The sequence below is a fragment of the Rhea americana genome, unplaced genomic scaffold (assembly GCF_003343005.1).
Source record: "Rhea americana isolate MKP2758 unplaced genomic scaffold, rheAme1 scaffold_163, whole genome shotgun sequence".
NCBI classification, from domain to species: Eukaryota; Metazoa; Chordata; class Aves; order Rheiformes; family Rheidae; genus Rhea; species Rhea americana.
This window is the reverse complement of record NW_028185739.1, coordinates 2123885-2147800: the sequence shown is the minus strand read 5'-3', so window position 1 is coordinate 2147800 and position 23916 is coordinate 2123885. Positions and strand designations below refer to the sequence as shown.

The 23916-nt window shown below is 39.5% G+C and overlaps 1 protein-coding gene across 2 annotated transcripts in view; it reads right to left on the bottom strand.

The window, feature by feature from the left end:
* CAMK1G (calcium/calmodulin dependent protein kinase IG) overlaps window positions 1-2972 on the bottom strand; it is a 9481-nt gene extending 6509 nt beyond the window's left edge. For both annotated transcript variants that reach the window (XM_085300422.1, XM_085300423.1), the window contains exon 1: window positions 2881-2972. In XM_085300422.1, the coding sequence (XP_085156548.1) occupies window positions 2881-2972 (92 nt within the window). The remainder of the gene's footprint in view (window positions 1-2880) is intronic.
* Window positions 2973-23916: the final 20944 nt, after the last annotated feature.

Here is a 23916-nt window from a genome sequence, read left to right as displayed (position 1 = left end):
ATTCTAAGTGGATGCTAACTGTAAAGCTAGAACTAGAACATTTCCAGATTTCCAGCAGCCCCAAACTTAGGATATTCAATGCAATAGTTATTCAATATATAGAAAAAGCCATTTTCTCTGTACGTAAGGAAAAGGTTATATTTGCATAGTTTATCCTGAASTTGTGTAGAGGGAGTTAACAAAAAGATCCTTGCAGTGAAATTAAAACACRTTCTTCAGGACAGCGACATGTCTGTAAAGACAGCCAAACATTTTAGTCCCGTGTCTGCCAGGCTATGAGTTAACTTTGCTCTTACTAGACTCAAGAGCACACCTCAGGGAAGGAAGATGGCAGGCACACTTTYTAACATATGCTTCAGTGATCAGTACAGGAGAAAGAGGCACGATCCAAGGTTTCCCAGCTTACTGCTTTCAAGGAACCTTGGCACTTTAATTCGTTGGGACTGAGGATGCAGTTTCCAGGCYGAGGGCAATTCCAGCTGAGGGGCTTTATCAAAAACTCTCTCTCTAATGGGACAAGCTGAAGTTTGAATGCTTGTTACTGTTAACAGCCCTGTGGAGAGATCAGTAGCCTCCATTCTGACTTGACCAAGTTAAAGTTGTCCTTCACTTTCCCTCTTCAGCATTGCTGGGAAGGTTGAAATACCTGAATTTCAGTGAGGAAGACCCAATTATATTGCAGTTTGGGTACATTAATCAAAGTTCTATAGATCTGAAGTGCAAAACAACCAGGGAACTTCAGCCTGCTGCTTGATGTTTTCATTTGACACCTAATATCTTTTCTTTTCTGTGGAGCCTGCTTATACCTGTTTATTCTTAGTTAAAAAAGCTGCAATGAGTACCTAGCATGTTCCTGGTAAGAGTACAACTCTGTATTATGAAGAGTAGATATTTATAACATCCTTAAAGTGTACAATCCTGTTAAAGGATTTTTGTTGGCACATGTCTTGGGATAGTGACAATGCATGCTTTGCTAGGTCAGTCCTCAATAATCCTCATCAAATGATCAACAGATTAATTGATGGTAGTTAAATGGAATGTGCTGCTGTGTCTGAGAGCCTTGAAGGGCAGAGTAAAGAAGGTGAGGTAGGCACAGCAGATGTACATCTCAGTTAGTRTGCTGTTGTGGCAAAAAAGCAATAAACAAGGGCAAAAAAACTATGTCTCCTATAAGATGAAGATTATATACATGTAAGTGAAGAATCCATCATATTCTGCAGATAGATTTGACTAAGCACAGAGCTTTACCTATCTAGCTTGTGGCTATTTGCTCATGATTTTGTTAGCTAATGGCAACCAGTTATGCAAAGGGAGAGCAAGAGTCCAAGCAGCTCCTTGCTCTTCTCACCTCCCTCCTTATTGTAAGGGCCTACCTGAGTACAGCCGAAACCATGTAAAAGACATTAGGGTTATGAAGAATTAGGTTCTTCAAGTGAAGCAGTCTGACACAAGGCCTTCAAAGAGGTAGATTTGGAATCTGTTTTACTCAGTAATTTATATGCAATGGTCTCTCTCTTTTGGTTCAAAAAGCAGTAGATGTTGGAGCCTTTTACACATTTTCTCATTTAATTCAGAAGATTGTTTCATGGAAATGCCTTTCAATTTCATGAGAAGTCTCAAGCAATACTCAGGGATGTCCTCTTTAAGATCTCTAGTCCAGCAGTTGTGGATATGGGGAGAAAACAAGGAGCAGGGACTATGGAGGTGGCCAGGATTGCAAGGGATCTCTAACTAGCATCTCCTGTTATCCCTATGTGAGACAGGTTACAAGTCAGTGTTGGCTAGTGATCTGAGCCCACACAGCATTGCTTATGTTCCTGAGATGCCTCTGAAAACAGCTGCAAGAACTTCAGAATTCTTAAGCTTCATAGAAAACTGATTAATAAATTTCTAGGTAGTTTTAGCTCCCAGATCCTAATTTATTTTCTTCAACTAGTTGAAGCAGTGCATGTGGAATGCATGCATATTTTTTCTAATACTGACTTTTCCTATCAGTGTAGTAGTAGGAAATGAACAACCTACAAATCAGATGCTAGGGCATCTGTTCTGTATTTCAGTCCCAAACAGTTTATAATAATTATGGCCCTTATTAAAAACTCATGAATCAACAAGTTAGTGAAGAGAGAACAAAACATTTCTAACCTCTTTCCTTTAGAAGAATGTTTTTGGATAACTTAATTTCTGAGGCTGGCCAGCAACATCACAATTTAAAACATAGCTGAATTCTGGAATAAATGTTCTTTTGAAAGCTTTTCCTTGTATTCTAAAGTTACGGAAAATTTGGATGTGATAAAATTTCCTGTTAGAAGTAGTTTAGTTCTTCCTCCACCACTTTGAAATATTTTATTGTTTCATTCATATAGAAAAGCATGTTAAACAGTTTCCTCACAGAGGAGTTGCATACAACTTGGACATCCTTGTTCTTGGTTCATTCCTAAACTGAGTTTGGCAATATGAGATCAAATACATGACATATTATTATGGCTGTTGTAGAGCCATCCTTTGACCTTGCTTAACCTTGCAGCAGTGGATGACTAGTGTCTTCAGAGGGAAAAGAGCAAAACCTTAAATATGCTGCAATGTAGGCTTAGAGGGAAAAGAAGAAAGAGAAGGCATCATCTAGAGCTGCACCGCAGGGTTGAATGGGGAATGAAGGCTGTTCTCAGTATTGCCTGGTAAATACAAACCATGAATCAGAACGCGAGTAACAAACATGCATCTGTAATGTAACGCCCACCTCTTTTCTAGAGATTGCTTCGTATCTCAGAAGGAGATGTTTTCTTGTGACCCTGGCAAATACCAGAAAGAAAGCAGCTATACTGGGCTGGGAAACATAGTACTAGATGCAGACTCTGTCTGGAGAGTAGCTATGGTACTTACGATCCCAGTGCCTCCATGAAAATGAAGTTTTTTCGGATATTGCTTGTCTGTTTCTTCCAGGAGCTGCTGTCATCCTCTTCCTTGCGGCCCATCTTCTCCAGAGTGGAAGTGGAGAATTCTGTCAAGAAGGGCAGGAGAGAAAGGATTGATGTGCCAGGTACTCACATGAAGAACAGGAATAACTAGTGGCTGATTGGATTCAAGGTGTCATGAATGCTGTTTGCTTGGTCAGAGGATTCAGACTTGTCAACAGTTTTGAAATATATGAATTTTTATGCTTATCTTGTTACTTACAGCTATTAGTGCTAACCATGTCACTGTGATTATGTCCYAGTGTCAGTACAGTTTAATATTAGATCAGCTGAACAGGCAACTGGTGACCATATGGTAGTATTGTCTTGTGGGTATATTCATTTATGCATGTTGGCAATTAAAAATGTTTATATTGTGCTTTATATTTAGTGGTAAAAAAACAAACTGGGTGGTTSCTAATTTTAACTATAGCATCTATGACTTAATGGATTGAAAAGTTAGGTACATCTAGGGATGCAGAGGGATTGTAGTTGAGCTGCTTTATTGCTTGAATATTAAATAGTTTAAAGAGCTCACAAATGCAGAAGGGGAATCAAYATTAAACATTTCTGGGTCTGCCTTGTGTAGTTTGTTTTGCTATCTTCTTTAATCTTTGTTAATTGACAGATTATTTTGGCATCTGAGTCATCACCTTCCTATTGCCTTTTTCTTGCAGGGAGTCACAAYGCTGTGAAATCCCAGCACTGTCTGTTGGGTGGCCCATGATGTAGCACAGGGTTGCCGGCCCCAGTGAGAGCCACCTTTCTCCAGCTCTGTGCAGGAGGGGTGGCAAGAAGAGCAGCTGCTCACCTTGGTAAAGCCTGTCCAACTTAAAGGACTTGCTTGTGGAGGCAAAATGCGAAGGGGAATCTAGTTAGAATTTTACCAGGCTGAATAATCCAGCCTTGGTCTAGGGTGGCACAATTATCAAGCCACAAAATCAGGAATATGCAGCTTCTGGAGTCAAATCCCTKCTCCACTGGATGGTTGCTGAGCACTTATTATCTAAATTTAAATATTTAATTGCACAAAATCTGTTTTGTTGCTAAACACTTCAGAAGGGCTAGGTGCTCAGCATATCTAAAATTTAAGTACCTGATCTGGGTGCTAAGTCTTTGGCCACCCACATTTTAGAATACTGGTGTGAGACTGACTCTCTCAATCTCACAAGTTTGCTGAACTGGAACTCCAGAAACCTGGGCTGTGGCCCAGCACTGCCACAAAGGGCTCTTTGCCCTTGGGAAGCCCTGTCCCTCCCTCCTTCCCCTTTCACCTCTAAGCTCTTTGGAGTGCGGACTGGATGGCACTACTGTAATGCAAAAAGTAATGCTATCATCACTTGTGGGAGCTCACCAGAGTGGCGTGAGAATTAGTTAGAGCTTACACAAAGTTTGGAAGATATGAAATGTTAAACAAGCATCGAAGTGCTCTTAATAAGATCGGGTCTAACATTACAGAACTGGAAATACACTGGAAAGTGAACAATGAAGTCCACAGATGAGAAAAATTTTCAAAAAATAACAACTGGTGAGGCTTGTTGCACTGTCAGGATACAAAAGAMATCCACTGAAAATATCCACTGGCAGAAGGGGATTGGATGTTGTCAGCAGTGCTGTCAGCACATGTCACATCTCCCTCTCAGGAGCAAGGATGCTGTTCTCTAAAAGTCTGCAAGACGCAGCTGAGTCTTTGAAAGACAAAACTAAATCTTTTGTGTAAAAACAATGTGTTTGGAAAAGAAAAAGTATTAAAACAGACAAAAAGCAGAAAGATCTTTTTCAAGACAGGCAGCTTAGATATTAAATTCTTCCTGAACCTAGTTTATCTCCTTAATTAATGTGGTTTGAGGATTTTGAGATCCTTGATACAATTTTTTAAAGGTTAATTTAACACTRTTGGAAGCAAAATTGACTCAACAGCGAAGCTGAAGCCTTCAGTCTATAAAATCACTAAAGACTAATTCACATTTAACTTTTATTTACTTTCTGGATTCGATGCATGTGTAACTCCTAGAAATACAAATCTTCATAAAAATCAGCTATATTTTGCTGTTTAAAATCAGTGAAGACGAAAAGTTTACCACAAAAATGATGATCAAATGATAGAGACCTCTTTCTGCTAATATTTTGAGTCCAAAAACTAAATTTTCATCCCCTGTGCCACTCATTCAAATTTCTGTGGAACGGAAACTTCACAAAAAGAGAATTTTAAGCAGAGACTTTCAGCTACTGATGAGAGCAAATTTTATTCAGTTTAACCAAATGTAAAACATAYGATGCCACTATGATTTTGACTCATGGGTAAAATTCAGATGACCTCTCAATTTCTTTTCCAGCCTACTGTCAAAGAATATCTAGTAAAAAAAAGGTAGGTTAGCATAACGCTTGTGGGCCGTAGAGATAAACAGCATTTTAATCTTCCTTCCTGTCCAGTTACTATGCCAAACTGTGGCCTGGTTAGCACCAAACTGTCTGAGATTGCCACCCATCCCCATGGATGTCGGCAGACAACCAGAAAGCCCTTTGCAAAGGGACAGAGATGATGGCACGCTCAGAGAGCATCTGCATCGCACCCTCCTTGGCATGTGAGAAACAACCTGCTCCCACTGTGAATGTGCTTTGCATGCTGCTCTCCACCATCCTTTTCCAAGACACAGAGGAGCCAGCCGTGTAGTCTGCTGAACTCCCCTGCAAACACCACAGGAGAAGAGCCCAGGAGCTGTATGATGTGGAGGACGTGGACGAGACAAGGCAAAGCTGCAGGTAATATGCAAGAGTTAATTATACACCCCACAGGTAGGGGGTGAAAGTGAAGCCAGATTTTGCCATCTCTGGCAGAGCACTGGGGCTCAGTGTAGCACCCAGCCCTCTTCCTGAACCATTACCAAAAATAAAGCAAGTGCACAAGCTGCTCTCACCAGGTGCGCTGTGCGATTCTCCCCGGCCTGCCCCCATTGAATCTGTCAGTGGATTGAACCAGGATCTATGTAAAGCATATTTGATTATTKAAGGTTGCTTAAACACAAGTGTAAAATTTGCCCAACATTTACTAATTTRAGCTTGATTCTCAGTATTTTCACATTTAATTCCTTACAAATTCTACATTTTTTTTTCTTAATAGATTTTGCATCTGAAAGGAAGATGTGTTTTTTGTTTAGTCTCTTATGAATCATCTGTTCATTTTATAGTTTCTCCTTCTGTTACTTTATGTATATGGCACTTTGTTTTTGCTGATATCTGGCGGAAATGATGGATGAATCGCTGTGACTCCATACATGTGTATTTGATTTCCTGCTTTCTCAGTTTTTCTGTATCATTATGAACAAGTCATTTCCTGCCTCAGCCTGCCTTTCTGTGAGAAACGAGAATAAATGGTGCTATTTTGAGAGCAAAATAACCAAATGTTTGAATTGCCTAAAACGTAAAAGCTGTGTAGGTACTGAGATGATAAATACTTGCCTACCTTTCTCTTTTTGGGGTTGGATCACATTTTTCTAAATACTTTYCCCCTTTTCTATATAGAAGAAACTATTTGCACTAGGACTTTGTACATAATGGAGCCTCAAAACCTAACCATGATTACTGGATTCTAGGATGTGTAATTTTGCTAATATATGCTCTGTGAAATTGTCCTTTACTTTTTTACTTAATCTGTTTAAGCCACTTGTTGCACTTTGCAGCGGTTCTAGAGAATGCAGTGTTTGACAAATACGTCTATTTTGTTTGTTTATTCAGATTCTGAATTGGTCCAACAATGCCCTGACCTTTCTCAATGCTAGTGCATGGTATGTGGATAAACAGAATTTAATATATCTATTTGCTTAGTTGAAGAAGCTTTACTTTTCACAAGAATAGAAAACATAATAAAATTTGGGCAAACAGACTTTGTGCTTGAGCTAGCAGGTTTTCCTGCCATATGATGTGTCCGTCTGCACATTTCCACTGTTTGTGGGCTCCATGCTGACCTCCTGGTCACACGTGCATCATTCCTGGTCTCAGGGCAGCTGCCCTATCATAGCAGTGCAATGCACACACGAAGGGTGGGGTACAGCACACCTGACACACCCTTGCACAATGCATTATTATAAACTCCTAATATGAGAGAAGGATCTATATCTGCCTATTTGTTCTCCTTTTACTAGTACAAGAACAATAGGGCATTAAGATTGCACGATAAAATGGAAATGCTCATTAATTAATGCATGTAAATACTGTTGGAGAAAAAAGAGAAAAAGAAAAGTATAAAGTATTGCTTTAATTTGTTTATCATGCCACCCCCCTCATAACAAATTAAGCAGTAACAGKAATTAATCTGAACACTATATGCCAAAAGTAGCTTCAATATTAATGTCTAACCTTTGGGCTCTTCTAGAGACTAAGTCAAYAAACGTTGACTGCTGCTGTATTCTCTCTGATCCAGCAACTGATGCTTCATTGCTTAGAATGTAATGAGTGTTATTATGACCTTGTTTAAATATYTCCTGAAGAAATTTGTTCAGCTTTCATATCTCACAGTAACAGATCCATCTACAGACAGACATTTTGCTTCTGAATGGATATACTGCATTAGCAAAATTATTGTAAAATGTGATTAATAATCTTGTGACAAAGTTACATATGGAAGGGGAAGATGCATGCTTCTTTCATGATTTTGGCTTTAGAATTAGAAAGAAGTTTAGATTTAAAAAGGACGAGAATACAAAGTCAAAGGGGTTTAAAAAAAATCCACCAAAACAAACATTCTGTGAGTGAATGAGTTAACTAACAGGTCAGTCTGTGTGTTCAGGGACAACCAAATAAGAAACTGAAGACATGAGATCGCCATTAGAAACAAGTCTACATTAAACATTTTGTATTCATTCCACTACTCCATTGATTCAAAAGCAGTGCATTAACTTAGGAGTCCTTGATGAACACTTGCAGAATCACATTTTTCAATATCAGTATTTCACATTTCTTTAAAGAGTTTTGAAGTAAAATGTCATAACCCAGCTTTCTATGAAGTTGCTATATATAACATATGAGCGCAGTAGAATATTAGACTAACAGTCTGTGCAAAGAGGTGCTCCTGTGTTTTCCTGCTGAAGGATGCAGTTCATTTTAGAAACAGGTTAACCAGAATCCAACTTAATGTCTGCCTGCTTTGTTGTACAGAATAGACAGGAAAAGCAAAGGGTTAATAAGGAAATAATATTTTGCTTACCCAAGTTAGCACAAACAAAGCAACTCCTGTTCTCTGTTCCTTCTGCTCAGCAACCCCAGGTCTGTAGGGATTCAGCCTGCCTTGGTGCTAACAGTCAGCCAGATTGGAGGGGAGGGATGAAGGAGATGTCTTTTATGTGACGGTAACTAGGCAGCATTTAAAGGCGAGTCAGTTGACACAAGAATAAGCTGCTTATGGGTGTGCATGTGCATGCACATCTCTGTCAGCAGCAGCAACGCTACCTGGCAGTGCTTTGCTGGCAACCAGAGCACTTCACCAGCAGGAACTGGTCAATTYATGGTTAATTTTGCTCTCCCTCTGAAAGGAACAATGTACGGGTTTTCCTAGCAGCAAGGGCTTCTCTCAAGTAGAGTTTGGTATTAAAACATTCCTTGGTGGAATGCAAATATAATTTGTCTTAACCAAGTGAATGAATTCTCAATATAGAAGATGTCCCATTTTCTTCTGTAGGACATTGGAAGGGCTGCAGGCAGGCAGAGATGCACCATGCCAACGGGGACTCTGCTTGGTTTTCAACTTGCTSCTTGACCGCATGGACCATGGTGCTCCAGCACAATCACCCTCTCATCCCCAATGCCAGGAGTGTGATGCTCCCCACCATTTTTTGACAGCACAAAGCCTTGGACAAAAGTCTTTGCAACAGAGATTAGTCTCAATTGTCAGAATTTTGGACTTTCTAAAACCATCCAGTATTTTTATTTTGATTTTCAAAAACTCTGTGTGTTTGACTTCTGGAGAAGCCTGACATGTGAACATAGGAAATATTAATCATGCTTTGAATCTCTTCTGTAATGGAGAACTTTTAGAGCTGACAATAATAAATTTATTGGCTAAACTGTTGACAGTTTACACTGCTATCTAGAATAACGCATGAAAAAAAGTGCAATTATTGCGAAGTTTTGCTTTATATCAGGAATAARTCAACTCTAAGGCAATAGACGATAATCACATTATTTTCCTTAATATTGTTTTCTTTAGTAGCTTTGTTCCAAGTAGAAGTCTGTTTAGTATTCTGCCTTTCTTTCTTGGCAAACTTCACAGTGTTGGGGATTTTGGTTAGAATTTCTGGATGTGGATTTGAATCATAAGATTTTCCGCTACGTAGTGGAGGAATTTGCATCGATCTGATCTTGAAAGCATCATAAAATGTCACCTATTCTTCCACTTGGTATCTTCAGTACAGCAATGCCAAAGGGGCCAAGATTAGAGTGTTATTCTGCCTGTGCCAATCATTGTAAAATCATGATGCAAGAGACGGTCCATCTCAAAAATCCTAGTGCCTAAATGAACATGAAAATAGATGGAAACAGAAGCAGGGAGATGAGGTGATTGCCCCAGGGCTGTGGGATACGTTGGTGTCCAAGATGAGAAAGGACTTCAGGTGTTGGGTGCTAGATGCTGAGCACTGTGCTAGGTGGCTAATCGCTAACTCCTCTGGTGTGGAGAGAGGCAATTCCTTCCTGGTAGCATAGGTGAAAGACCAAAATCAAGGTATCTTGAAGTCTTTTGTGCGTCATTTATGAAGGTGCATACACACACACACACACACACACGTATATATTTATACACACACACACACACACACTTTGGAAACACAGGTCAATGCCTCTGGTCCTGCTGCAGCACAGACATTTCATCTGCAGAAATTTGCTTGATAAAAAGCAGGCAGGTAAAACAGGAGGAGGAATTTTTCAGTTTACGAAAGTCTCATTCTTTTCCATTTTGGACTGTACAACTGCACAGGGTTCTCACTGCATTTAGATTAACCTGGCAAGATACTGAAAATTTGCATTGCAGTGTTATATATATGTGGAACCTTTGCCCCTACTCTAAGATCGCACTGACWGAAATGAAAGGTGATTTTCATAGTAGAAATCCTCAGCCTGTGAGTGCAAAGACCGCCTCCGTCTAGCTCCTGCAATGTTTTAGCATATGTTGCCCTCTAGTGTCACGTATTTGCTAAATTCCAGTTGGACACACAGGAAAGGCTGGTAGTATGTGTTGCTCAGGAAACAGCCCTATTGAAATAGAAAAGCTGTTAGCCAGTTGTGCTTCATAGGCTTTCATCTGCATCTACTTAATTTCAGATTTAAAACCAAAAAAAGAATAAGTCAGTATTATTGTGTTTTCCTCCATCATATTCAGTTTTCAGCTCATTTCTTATTATTTTAAAAGGTTTGGGGTACTTCTTAAATTTTCTCTAAAAATCTTTTACTTTCTTAAAAGCTATCAGCAAATCATATCTTAGCTATAACTTAAATAACTGTACTGTGTTTTTAGTGCATTAACTATTTGGTGGTTAAGATACTTTCTGGGTGCTAAGAAATGCTAGTTCATTTTCTATCTTTTCTGCATATGTCTAGGGCCCTCGATCTCAGCTGAGGGCACTAGGAGAGAAAGTAAGAAAATTAAGTAACACAAATAACTAGTAATGAGTGAGGCATAGGAAAGGAAAGCATGGTAGTGTGCCCCCATGCAGGACAAGTAGATAAACATTCATTTATAATTTTATGTGCCTCATGTACAAGGACTGTGCAGCCAGTTGCCATCATTGCTTTATGATTTTGAGATGAAAATAAAAATCATACTAAGAGAAAAAAATTGCTTTTTCTAGGTGGCTTATTTCTTACCGTAGAAGAGCCAAGACTGTTACCTTTTGGAAACTAATGCTGTGAGAAGCAAGGGGCAGCCTGGACTACGGAGGGCATGTTAAGCTAATTTCAGCTGGATGGACTTGTGTGCACAGGAGTGTGGTGAGTGCCATCCAAACATATTAATGACCAAGGCAGGTGGACATGAAGGGGTGAGACACAGAAGGAAAACAACAATTCCTTCCTTTATTGAACTAGATTTGTTATGGCCTTAACTTCAGATAAAGTGCCATCACCAAAAGAAATTGGCAGCCACGTGTGGCTGAGATGTGAGCGCATTGTGCTTGCTGTAGATATATAATTTGTATAGAAGGAGCAAGACTATAGTAAGTGAATGCTAGCCATCAAATCAGGGAGAAATTTAATTGAAAAAATGGCTTACAGAACAGGGCTATTCAGTATGTTAGAGCTGCAAAGTTCCCCATACTGTCGATATTCAGAGTTTGGCCTTCAGAAATACACTGAGAAAAGCACCAACAATCCAGTGGGAGTGAAAGGGAAAAAGTTCCCTTGTGTGCTTTCACTGTGAAATGATTCATTCAAGATGGTGACTCTCAACCTTGCCTGATAGAAATCTGGGACAACAGGCAATTCAGTTCAGGGWCTTCGGCTGAGCTCTCAACGGGCTTGAGTTAAAATAGCAGTTATTAACCAAAGACACTCAAGTAACAATCTAGTTTTTTAAAGATGTGAATCAGGAGTGAGGAAGGATGATGAAAACCAGCAGCACAATGTGCAAATTACAGCAGCAGCCCATTTGCAAAGATGTTAGAATGGCCCCTTCAGTCTTGTCTCAGTGGTTCTGCAGCATGGGCCCTTGCTGCTACTCTGAAAAGCAGTGGTGGACCCACAGATAATAACATACACAGGAAATCTTCAAGAAAATCAGCCCTGGTTGCAGGTCCTGGTCCTAGGTGACGGTTATCATACAATGCTAGAGCAGTTGGCCTTGAAAAAGAATGAAATGGGAGAATTTATCTCATGTATCCTCTGGTAACAAGGGAATTCAAACATTTCTGTATGTCTCTATGAAGAAGTGAGAAAAGAACTTTGAACATTATCAGTGAGAGGGCAAATAAGGCCATTTGCATTGAAGGCACAACAAATACGGTTTTATAGCAGTAAAGTTTCTAAACATGACCCTGAATGTGAATAAAAATCTGTGTTTTGGGGGAGCTTGAGTTGATTGTAAGCATGTTGGCCCAGCCATACCAGCAGTGTCATCCACACTCACATGCAGGAAACTGGTGCTCAAAACCTACCCAGCCTAGTGCTGCTGGCTTGCAAGAGCCCCTGAGTTAAGCATAATTATTAGCTGTTTTTGTTATCCTCACTCAGCTGTAACGTCAAAGGAAACCCCRGACTGGGGCCAGCAGAGAGCACTGTCGTACAATCAGTGAAAACAACATTTACTTTGGAACAAAAATAAATAAATAAGRACTTCCATGAACAGCCCATCTGTGATTTCTGAGCAGTTGGTAGGGGGAAGGTATTACTCTAGATGAGCTCCTTGAAGTAAAGTGTAATTTAATTATATACTCCTTACAGATGAAATCTGTAAGTATTATTTGCTTCTCTCTCTTGCTTTAAAATAGACACTGACTACAAAGCAACAATATTCATTTATTTATAGTGTGATTGTGGATGAGTTAATCTGAAACTAGATGTTTTTTCTTTGAATCTGTACTGTCTCTGTTGGAAGGACTTGCTCTTTTCTACAGCCTTGTAAAATGAAGCGGTTAAGTTGTCAWCTGAGTTATCCAAAGAACTTAGTAATAGATTTTCCACATTCTTCTTAACCTGCTGGTTAAGGTCCATTGAAATAAGTGGTAACCATACATTTTAAAATGGTAATGTRCCATGTCATTAGCTCCTAATAAGCACATGCTATTGATTAAGCTGTTCAGTGGTAGATTTACTCTAGAGCTTGATTAGCTCTCCCTGAATAATCCAGATAGCATGTCTCTTTTAATGCCTTTGTTTTCAGAGAAAAATGTCTTTCTGGGACATGTCCTGACCATGCCCTCTGCCAACTGATATGCCAGAATTTGCAACAAACCTGTGATCAGACATTGTAGGTCTGTGTTTTAACTAAATTTCCTCAACTTGAGAGTAGGTGCGTTTGAATCAAATTTAGTATGTATTGCACAATTACAGTTCATATTGGGTATGTTTGAACATCCACCCAGATGCTTGACCATCCCACTTACAGGCTAAAAAGTCACTCACATTCCCAGTCTGCATAGTTCCTGTGATACAGTGTATTTCCCATGTTGGTATTTCATACTCAGAGTTGACTAATGGGAAGTAGCAGCCAATTAGGGACCTAAAAGGGTCTTTCATTAGCTTTTTGCAAAATTAAGTACTAATTATGCAGGTTTGAATAGAAGTTTACTCAAGGGGTTAATTAGGCATCCATAAAAAGCAAAACTTAATTTGGTGCATCTGGGGAGGAGAGGTTCGGGAAATCATGGGAACTGTGGGCTATCAAGCGCTGCCTGAAAAGCTTTGAGGAGTTCAGCCTTTTCATCCTGGGCCATGACCACTTATCTTTGTGGAGAGCAACAGAGGGAGCAAATGACTTACACTGGACAGCCCAGCTCCTGGTTTCAAGCAGGGTCTGGGAGAGTTCCCTGCTCTCTCAGCTGAAGTTTCTGTCATTTCCATCAGTCTGAGCATTGTGTCACCCTTCTCCTGACCTGTTCCAGTTCTGCAGAGCCCAGAGCTGCTTTTGATACCCCAGTTATCCAGCAGCTCCCCAAAATGTTTTTATGTCTTAATCTCTAATTAATTTCTGTGGCCTTTATAAGAATTTGTTAATCCTTAGAGGATTTGTCCCAAATATGTCCTTGAATGATGTGTCAGGCTTCATTTATCCKTAACTGCCTCCACTAGTCGGCACCTTCCTGCCTCCTGCTATTCTGTGGCCTGCTGCTCCCTCTTGTGAACGCAACAGAAATTTCAGCCTGCTAAAAAATCTGGAAGGAGGTTATTTCTGAAAGTGTAAATGGCTCAAGGTCTCCTCTGCTCCTTCCCTGAGCACTGTATGGAAAACAGGCTTCAAGCTCAGCATCTTCTAAAATTCATCAGTAAAACGATTATTTTAAGAGGTCATTTAGCCAGCTTTGCAMCTTTGAATCAGGATGCCTCTTTGTTATGTGATCCAAATTGAAGAAGATTAAATAAATCCATCATTAAAGAAAAAAATATTCAACCCAATAGGTGCAACTGAAATTCAGAATRTCCAAAACCATTATTTTTATACCATGTGAGATAGATGTCTATTAAAAAGCAAAATTACTAAGGCATTTTCAGTAAAAATACAGGGTTTTATTTTATTTTAATACATCTCTCAAGACACTGAAATTTGCCTTGAAGACTTATCAAGAGCATTTTTTTGTCTGCTTATTACTGTGTGCAATAAATAATCAAGGAGATAACAGTATTGTAGAATATGCTCCACTTTTGGAAGCCACATAGGAGAAACAGCGTTAAATATGAAGAGGACTTTGAAGCATCAGAAAGGAAAAGGTCATTTGTAATGAACTATGATATTCTGGCTGCTTTTATGTTATCCAGAGTTGGGAGGTAGCACCAAGTACTCCCAAAATACCCTGCTCAGTGTCTTTTGATGTACAGAAACTTACACAGTGAAAATACATTTTTCAAAATATTAGAGATTGGTGTTTAGGAAGTTGCATATGAAATGATTTTTTCATGACTCTTGGCTGGATTACCTTTTGTTCTTAGGTGCAGTATGGTGTGATTCTAATTATTTTCGTATATGTATGGTACCTTCAGCATAATTCACATGGCACATGTCCTGATTTACACAGTTTACTCACTATTACTTCTTCTCTGACACTACAGACTAAGGTTTAAAGAATATGCAACCAGGGTTATGGATAGAAAATACCTAGGAAGTATAAGCATGCCTGCAATTAGGCAAAAAGAGTGGGAGAGGCACAAGGGCTAGTTTTGGCAGGATCGGGGTGTTTGCTTTCTTTTTTTGAGGGATGACAAGTAAGCAAGCAAGATCCGAATTTTATATCTGCTCTGAAGACTTCTCTTATTCTCTGTAAATATCCAAAACATATCAGTACTTGGTAAGACAACATGTCTGATGGATTTATGGGTTTTTCTCATCAGYTTACTGAGAAGTGGAAGCTACATGACAAAACATTTCATAAGCAGTCACAGAGTCCATCTCTCAGCATGTGGAAGTATTGATAAAAGCCTACCTTGCCTGAAATTGTAAACTGCACTTTAGTACCTGTGATTGGAGCTTTATAACATTATCCTTCCACGTTCCCCATGAGACCTAACCGGCCACAGCACTTGAAAGTGTTCACTCCTCTAACCTACATATAAGGTGACCACAGAAACAGATTAATGTAATTTTCCAAGGTGAGGTCATTCATAATAGCCCATTATCTCGTTTTGGTGATGTTCAGAGAATTTGTTATCTTCCAAGCTCCTGCTGGATGTCATTATTCAGAATACCTGTTTTCTAACCATTTAGAAATTGCTCTGGGATGCCTGCTGGCAGTTAACATGTCTCGTATGGTATAAGGAATATATTCAGGTACGTTTAAATAATTTTGTGTCTGTTCTGTTTAAATAGAAGGCAGTTATCCTTATGGGTAAATAGGCTACCTCCCAGGTACTCTGTCATCTTTAGACACACCATACAGTCAGTTACAGCAGCACTAAATCAATACCACTTCAGGAGGAACCTTCCCACTTCCCTCCTGTAAAATCTGACAGTTCACAAGCCTGCTAATGGCTCACATGTGAAGGTGACCTGCCAGTCCATTTTGACTGCATTGTTCAAGTGCATCACTGCGGTGGTGGCATAATGTTTTTTTTTTTTTTTTTCCTCCCTTCTTTCTCCTGGAAGTAAAAGTTTCCTAAGAAGTTTAGAAAATAAGATTAGAATAACTGAATAAAGAAAGCAAAAATTATTCAAATATGTGCTAGATATCACCAGGCTCCCTGTGGAAGATATGGACAGGAAACTTGAATGCTAATGAGGTAACGATGAATAGTATTAGTCAGGTCTAAAGGTGGGAAGATACAGCTAATGGTCACCTGGAAGAAGATGATTTTTAGGTCCAGTTTTCCCACTTCCAAATCCTTCAGTAAGACCAGCCAAATGTGGACTGGGTCCCAGTGACTCTKGTAAAGTCTGAGTCAGAGTACAGTGATGAGCACAAACCCCCAAATTAGGGTGGTGCAGGTGAGGTCCTAAATCCAGCACTTTGCCTATGGCTTTTCGCATGAGACCATAATGATCACAATGCTTAAAAAAGGCGCTGAAAAGTGCTGCAACTTCAAAGCAGCTGAGATTTATATTGATAGGTTTTGTAGCAGAGCCACCTCCCCCCTCACAGAGCAGCACATCAGCTTTGAGAGGCCAGACAAGAGACCACCTGCCTTTCTCCTGATTTATTACTAGAGTCATCTGGTGCCATTTGATTCCACACAGTAYGAAACCATTCATTATTTATATTGCAGAGAACTTGAAATAGCTGTCAGGTGTCCATTTTCAGGTTGATTTTGGCAGGGAGAGAAGRAGGGTATTCTGAGCATCCTTATCAAAGACGCAAGATGTAAAAGAGAAATTACCTGTCAGGCCGTCTTGGCCAGCTGCATCAAGATGGAATGTGTTATTTCTCTCTACGAAGTAGTTTTGGATTCCTGCATGTGTGTGCACAGTCCTGACTTGCCAGGAGGAGATGCACCTCCTGTGTAACACTGTCAGGGCTCTCACAAGTAGCTTCCAAAAATATTGAAAGAATCTAGTACTTTTTTTTTCTTTTGGCTTATAACAGTCTCTGTGATTTGAGCTCCACTGCTGTCTGCCTGTCATGTTCTCCTGATCTTAAGCAGCTGTTTTGTTTTTGCTTTGTAAATACAATTTTTGGATATGATCCATATAGTTTTGTATTTTACAGTTTCACTTCAGATTTCTGGTTCATAATAATCTCATGTCTTGAATCACAGCAGAAGTTCTAAGCATATCTCACAAGGATGTGTATGAAAACCTTCAAAAAAGTTTAGGTTTGCSATGGTGATAACACTTATGGGCTAGCTCCACACAAAATTAAGGAAGGCTTAACATGAAAGCTTCACTGTGTGTGTAYGTGATTTGATCAGTGCTGTCTTCTCATAAGTTGACATGTAAAAACAGATTTGGAAAAAYGATGCAAAGGGCCAGACACAATAGGAGTTAGAAGAAGACATGGGATTCAGAGCCAGGAAAACCAAGCTCCTTAGGCTAAGGTGGCTCTTCTGGAAAAGAAAGCCCTCTGTCGGATGCAAACACAGACCTGAAATAATTCTGATAGGTTTTACTGAATTAAAATAGTGTTATTATTAATAATACTAGCATTAATATTGATAGTTCATAATATATCATATTGCTATAGTATTTATTAATATAATATAGTAATAATTACTATGCATAATAAATTAACACTAAGTGTGAGTAAGAGCTGTGCAGCAGAGTCCAGTTTACTGGACGATTCCTAGCATAACAATTTCTCCTTATTTTTTATTTCCTATTGCCTTTCTGCTCTAGTTTTTCAAAAAACTATCACATATGATATATTAGTGCAGATCACTGCCAACACAGGGAGCCAAACAGTGACTATCCTGAAGGATGCCAGCTCCTCAGGGGGACAAGGAGGAAGCTCGCCAAAAGGCAGATAGTTTCCAGAACCTACTAATGAACTTGTAGCAAAATCCCAGAATGGTATGTTCAGGCATCTCACTAGTATGAAAAGCATTTATTCAGCATGTTTTTTTACTATGTGCTCTTGTTCAGCACTAAACACTTCCTACTTGGTTTATTAAAACCAAACTAACAATTTTTCTGATAATGAAGTGCACCGATCATGCACTGTCCRTGGATGTGTAGCTTTTTCCAGCCATCACAGAATGTCTCTTCCATTGCTCTTCACGTGCTTTATCACGTATTATTTGTCTATTCTTCATAAAGCTGAGATGGAAATGGCACTAGTCATACCTGGAGTATAATTGGGGGCAGACACATYATTTATGTGGGAGTGTATTCTCTCCTACCAGTATATATCATTAAATGAAGTATAGATAGAAGTATATGTAAGGTCATAAAAATCTTACAGAAGTGATGGATGGCTTTTAATATGTTCTTGTTTTAGGAATGACATATGAAATGGCAACTCACCAATCTGAGCATTCTGTTAGGCTGCAGGCTGCTGGAGGCTGTGCTGACTTGTGTCCTTTCCATGCTGCAATGTTGTGTCAGGAGGCCAGTAAGACAGGACGGAAGGGTCTGCTGCCTGCAAGAGATGTAGCAATGTGCTAGTGGGGTTTGAGTCCATCTCTGACCTAGATACAGAAAATTATAGAAAATAATATAGAAATAATATATAGTTATATATTGTTACAGAATAACATAATAATAATACATAGTTACAGAAAAATTAGCAGGTGAAGTTGGACTAAAAGACAGTTTAAGAACAATCAGAGTGGAAATGTCCTTTCTGACATGGGATGTGAGGTGGCAGTTACGCCTTTGGCGAGCTCCTGCACTTGGTACCCTTGGGGGTCYGGCCCTACATTTTTGAAGGCACCATCTTTCCACGTTTTCGGTGGTCCCCAGGCCCTGTGGTTTGGACAGACTCTCCAGTGCAGGCACTATTTGCCTTTCCAGCCTAGTTGGTCTCTTGGGATGGGATTGCAGAARGGGCCATTTCTCATCCCCTTGTCCAGATAAGAACTGCTGAGCATTTCAGGCGTGTCACTGGATTTCACAGCACTTCTGTTGAGCACTTCAGGCATTTCACTGCATTTCACACTGCTGCTGCCAGGATGGTATTTTTYTTTAGTCGACCTTTAATTCCTGCCCTGTTTTCTTCATTGTCTTTTTAATATCTTTGGGCAGTGTCTTTAGCAGCCAGTAATGATTCTCAGGAAACAGCTCACTGGTTTTCTTTTATCCAAAATATAGTTTAGGTTCATGTTGCTCACTGCCTCTTCCTGCATGAAATGGACTTTTGCAGATACTGTGTGTTTTGCCACAGCAATAGTTCATATTAAATTCTATCATAAAGTTGTTAATTTGCAACATATTATTCCTTGAGCAAAGATTTTGTCACAGAACAGCTTTTGGTCAAAAGGAATATAGTTTCCCAGTGTATTATGGGAATGAGATTAATATATGCCTCTTGCCATACTGCTTTCTGTGTGCAGATACAACCCTCCAGGATTTCACAAAACTCACATCACACACAGGCTAGTGTTTCACATTCTGCCAGTAAAATCATGTTTATCAGTAGCAGTTCATTCGAAAATTATTAACATTTTGAGGTTCAATATTTGCTTCTCTGCCCATGCCATGGAAGCCTACACTCSCTTCTCTCCCTTAGTAAAAAGAAATTAAAAGCTTTTTGTTTAAGGAAAGGAAGAGAAAATCAGACCATTTTCCTGAAACCACAGAATTTCTCAGATATCTTTTTCATGGTGTTTATTATAGTCTTTCATCTCATCCCCTGACTGTTAAGACTAAATTTTCTACCCAGCAACAGATGGGATACCAGTTTATTTTTAGCAGTTTGTTTGCTTTGATTGAACCCTAAACACTATCCTGTTTTTAAGTCCTTGAATTACCTTGGAGGCTAACAAGTTAGGCTGAATTTCTCTGTGTGAGGAAATTCAGGAGAGAAACTACCTGTARGGCAAAGACAGACATAAGGCATAGATTAGGGATAAACCATCTCCAGCAAGGTACMAGTGGAGTGGAACCATCCCAGCTTTATGAAAGCAGAGTTTTACTTTTCACTTAGGAGACTTGAAGTATGTTATAACTATCAAGTGGCACTTTCATTAGTAAGTTATTCATACTACAGAAAGGAAAACAGTAGAGATTAATTCCACCTCAGTAGAGGGCTAGATGATTGTATAAGGTCTTTTTTGGTSTTATTTTTTCATGAATCTAACAAAAGACAAACAAATGGGTGGCACTGCAGTAAGACAGGCATGTCACCCTCTTTGTACAATCATGTGCACACACTTCTTTCTGGGAAAGTAATAGTTACATATAAATAATGTCATTTCTTTTGTCTGAACCAGTGACTCACCTAGAGAGCTGCAGAGCTCAGGAACTTTCCTGCAATTTAAAAAGRATATTAAAGGAGGGGAATAAAATTTATCCCTCACCTTTGCTTTTCAGAATTTTCTGCCTACCGCTGTCATTTATTTGTATGAGACAATAGATATGTTGGTAGTGAACTAGACAGTTAGCCCTTCTACTCTAATAAACCTTCTTGATAAAAAAAAGTTCTTCTTGTTAGCGGCCAGCTGGAACCCAGCCGTGAATTCATCCCAACTCTGGCTTGCTATTACTGTGTGAACCCCCTACCTGCTGAGACAGTGTGAGAYGAGATAGATGGTGAGACAGAGCAGCTTAACATAGAGATGCAGACAAAGAAATACATTTTTGTGTCAAAATTAGAATATCCTGCCRTGCAGGAATCTATTACGTATTTGGAAGGGGTTACTTCTACTAAACACATTCACATAAAAATAAAGTAATACTGTCTTGCCTTATGGATTTTGAAAAGCTAAAGCAGAATGAAAAGGAGAGAGACCTGCTGCTGGGAAGCAATGTGCTGCTTTGGTTGGGTGAAACAAAACACCTTCACCAGCCTTTGGCACCTACTTTCTTGCTTTTGGCTCAGAACAGAGGCTAACAGCCTGAAGATACAAATATCTAGGCATCAGTTTTTTGGCTCCAGAAACAAGCTGAATCAAATTCTTACTTATTATTATTAGCATTCAGCAGAAATCCTAGCTTTCTCCCTCTCAAGACTAGGTATACTTTCGGATGCACAAATCCTTGCTGAAATTTTAAGGAATACTTTATAATATTTTCTATAATTAACATAAAAAGGGTTGTTTCTTCTATTTGGTGAACTTATCTGCAAGCTGTCAGCCACTTTTGCCTAAAAAATAAAGTATTTCCCTGCATTTCCCTGAAAAGGTCTTAATGAAGTTCTGCCCATTTCTGGGAAATCTAAGTCTTTGTACTTAATCCAGGGTAGAATTGTATACAAAATAAGAGAATTAGAGAGGCTGGTTAAAAAACTCAATCATTTCTATTAAAAATATTTTACCTCTGGTCTACTTGCACTCATACTTTCACTTTTACAAAAAAATTACACTTCAAGCACAGTCATGCAGAAGTCTTTTAAACCCCTTAGTTGTGYTTTCCCTCCTCTAAATAACTTTTAGTAATGAAGTCTACTGGAGAATCTATGATTGGATTCCTCACTCTAATGGTTAATTAGATATATCTAAATAAGTTCTTTTTTTTCCCTTTGGATGCAATTCCTTTTCCTTTATCCAAACCAAAATACACTGTTCTCCAGAGAGTTCTTGTTTGAGAATTGACCAAAGRTAATTATTTCAGATAATTAAGATCACTAAGCAAAGTAATTTAATTTTCTTCCCCGCCTTTTCTTACCCTCCAAGAAATGTAAACGTCAGTGTGACATTCTATCAATAAAAAAAAAAACTTTTAAAAGGTTAGGTTAGCAAAGTATTCTATTAAGTTAAGAGAGATTAGCATAAAGTGAAATCCAGTAAAGACATTTAGTACAGTAATGAAATTTCTAATTGGATGAATAGTTTTTGTTCCTAAAGGCCCTTTCTCTCTCTCTTTTTTTTCTTTTCTTTTTTTCTTTTTTTTTTTTTCAATTCTGCATCATTGATGAGAGTAAGGAAAGCAGGTGCAAAACTATGAATCTAATTAGCCAAAAATTTATATTGAAATCAGCTGTTCTGGARCAGGCCTGGCTCTGGCTAAAGACCATCAGGTGAATGAGATACAGAATCACTGGCAAAAGCTGAATTCCGTTGAGATGATGAGGGCTCCACCAATGACAAGTGCAACAAACCCTATTTAGCAAGGCATGTGTTTAAGTAGTAAAAGAACAAGCTTTGGGGTTTTTAAACTCTGTTCAATACTTTTCTGGACTTTAAGCTCAGACCTCATCTATGGCTGGGGTAAGTCTTCCTGATCTGCTTGGTGTTGTCTGAACCTAAAAGCTTTGGGCTATGAAAAGGTGTGTGGGCAGAAAGGGGATGCTGAAATGGGAGAATATGCATTCCTACTGGAATGGACATGTTTTTCACTGTTTTAAAAAGTCTTGGCTGAACTAGTAAGAAATGGCCTGGACATTATAWTTGTTGGTAATGAGTCTGTGTATCTTAAGTACTTCCAGATTCTTTTGATTATTTTAATTTAGAAAAGACAAATTGACTATTTGCACTTTATCTTAAACTGCTTTGACTTCTCTATTGGAATCTATTAGAAACCAATGTGGCTTTTATGAACACTTTTAGTATAGTGCAGGTTTGTTTTTCCRGAGAAACAAAAGATTTGGAACAATTTAAATGTGATTTTGCAGCAAGGTCAGTGAGCTTGGAAGGGCTCAACACTATCTGCGATGGAGCCAGTGTAGAGAGGCCAAGGGGCAGCTGATCAGACACCAGACCTTGTCTTGGCTACTGCTGGAACCACTGGAACAAGCTTTGCTCTGTGGCTCTGAGCCACTGATGGTCAGGAGATGGGGACTCTGTTCCTGACAATGCCCTGGTCTCCCCTGTGCTGCTGTGCGAGGTTTGGGAGTGTGAGGCAGAACTAGTTGTCCTGGATGTCCTGGCTCCAGGCTGCCCAGCTGCATCCAGGGAACGATTGTGGTGTTCTGGAGTAGTAGCTGTTTAACACAGGAACAAGCCTTCTCACCTGGTAACTTCCAATGCTTAGTTCAGGGATTTAGCTGTACAATGACTGTGTACTGCTTYCCCCTGCAGAAGCTTTCTGTGGCATGTTCACTACGATTTCTGTTTTACAAGTGTCGCCATTCACTTAAATACACAAACCCCTTAGCAAACTCTCAGTGTTAGATTTTGAAGCCAATGTAGTCAAGTAATACAAATCTACTATCTTAATCAGTATAAGAGGTCACAAAGATGTTAACACGTGATCTTGTAWGGCTGACTGAAAGGACTAAAGATTGCAGAATTGGATGCCTGTGAAATAGTATGGATGTAGGTACTATTGTTTTTCTTAAATGTAAATTAGTAGGTTGCCGTATCACCCAAATGAGGTAAYGTGCTTGTTCGTGCTAGTCTGAGCATTCCTCAGATGTTGGTTAAAGGATAGGATACAAACAATCRTGGCTTGTACGAGGGCTCCAGGTGSGAACTGAYGGGAAGCTCTTACTTCCTTGAAACTTTGATGGTATAAAATTTTGTCAGAAATACTAGGAATACCATCTAGTTGTTGTGGCTGCAAAATACAACATTTACATTTGTTTTCTAAATAGCCTTGCTGCTGCAATGAGGAGGCTCTTGAGGGATGCAGGAATACAGTACGTGTCTAACACTGCACCACCATTCCCTGCAAATGGCCTTGTTTGTGTCCTTTGGCCAGCGCAGCTGCCGTGACRTGACTGCAGTCCATAGCACAGGCACAAGGTCCACTAGGTGGCAGACAAACTTTTTTCCTCCCATTTTGAGACAAAAGTGAAATACCTGTTTCTGTACTGTTGAGATGCAGAGCAGCTCTCCTGCAAGGGGCAGTAGAAAGGAGGAGGCACGGAGTGCAGTCCTGCAGATCCCACTGTGCTCAGTGCTGCCTGCTRGGAGGACATACGAGAGAAAGGGTCACTGCAGCCTGGGCTTGTTGCAAATACTTTTGGCCATCGCTGGAAATAGGACACCACACAAGATGTACATTTTGCAGACCTGTTCTTCCTAGCTTTGTCTAATCTGTTGTGGTTTGTGTTAGGAAATTCCTGAGACCCAGATAGCCCTCTGCAACTGCTAGAAGTTCTAAAGAGGTAGGAATGGTGCAGACAAGGCATAAGTGATGCTTTAACCATGTTTGTAGATCTGATTTAGTGTTTGGTACAGTGTCTGAAGCCTTTGGCTACACTGCTTTTATGAACTGTCAGTCCCTGCTATAAAATTTGTATAGCTTGGGGCCCTGATTCTGCGCTGAAGTGGCTTCAGCTGCCAGTATCTTTCAGGATACCTG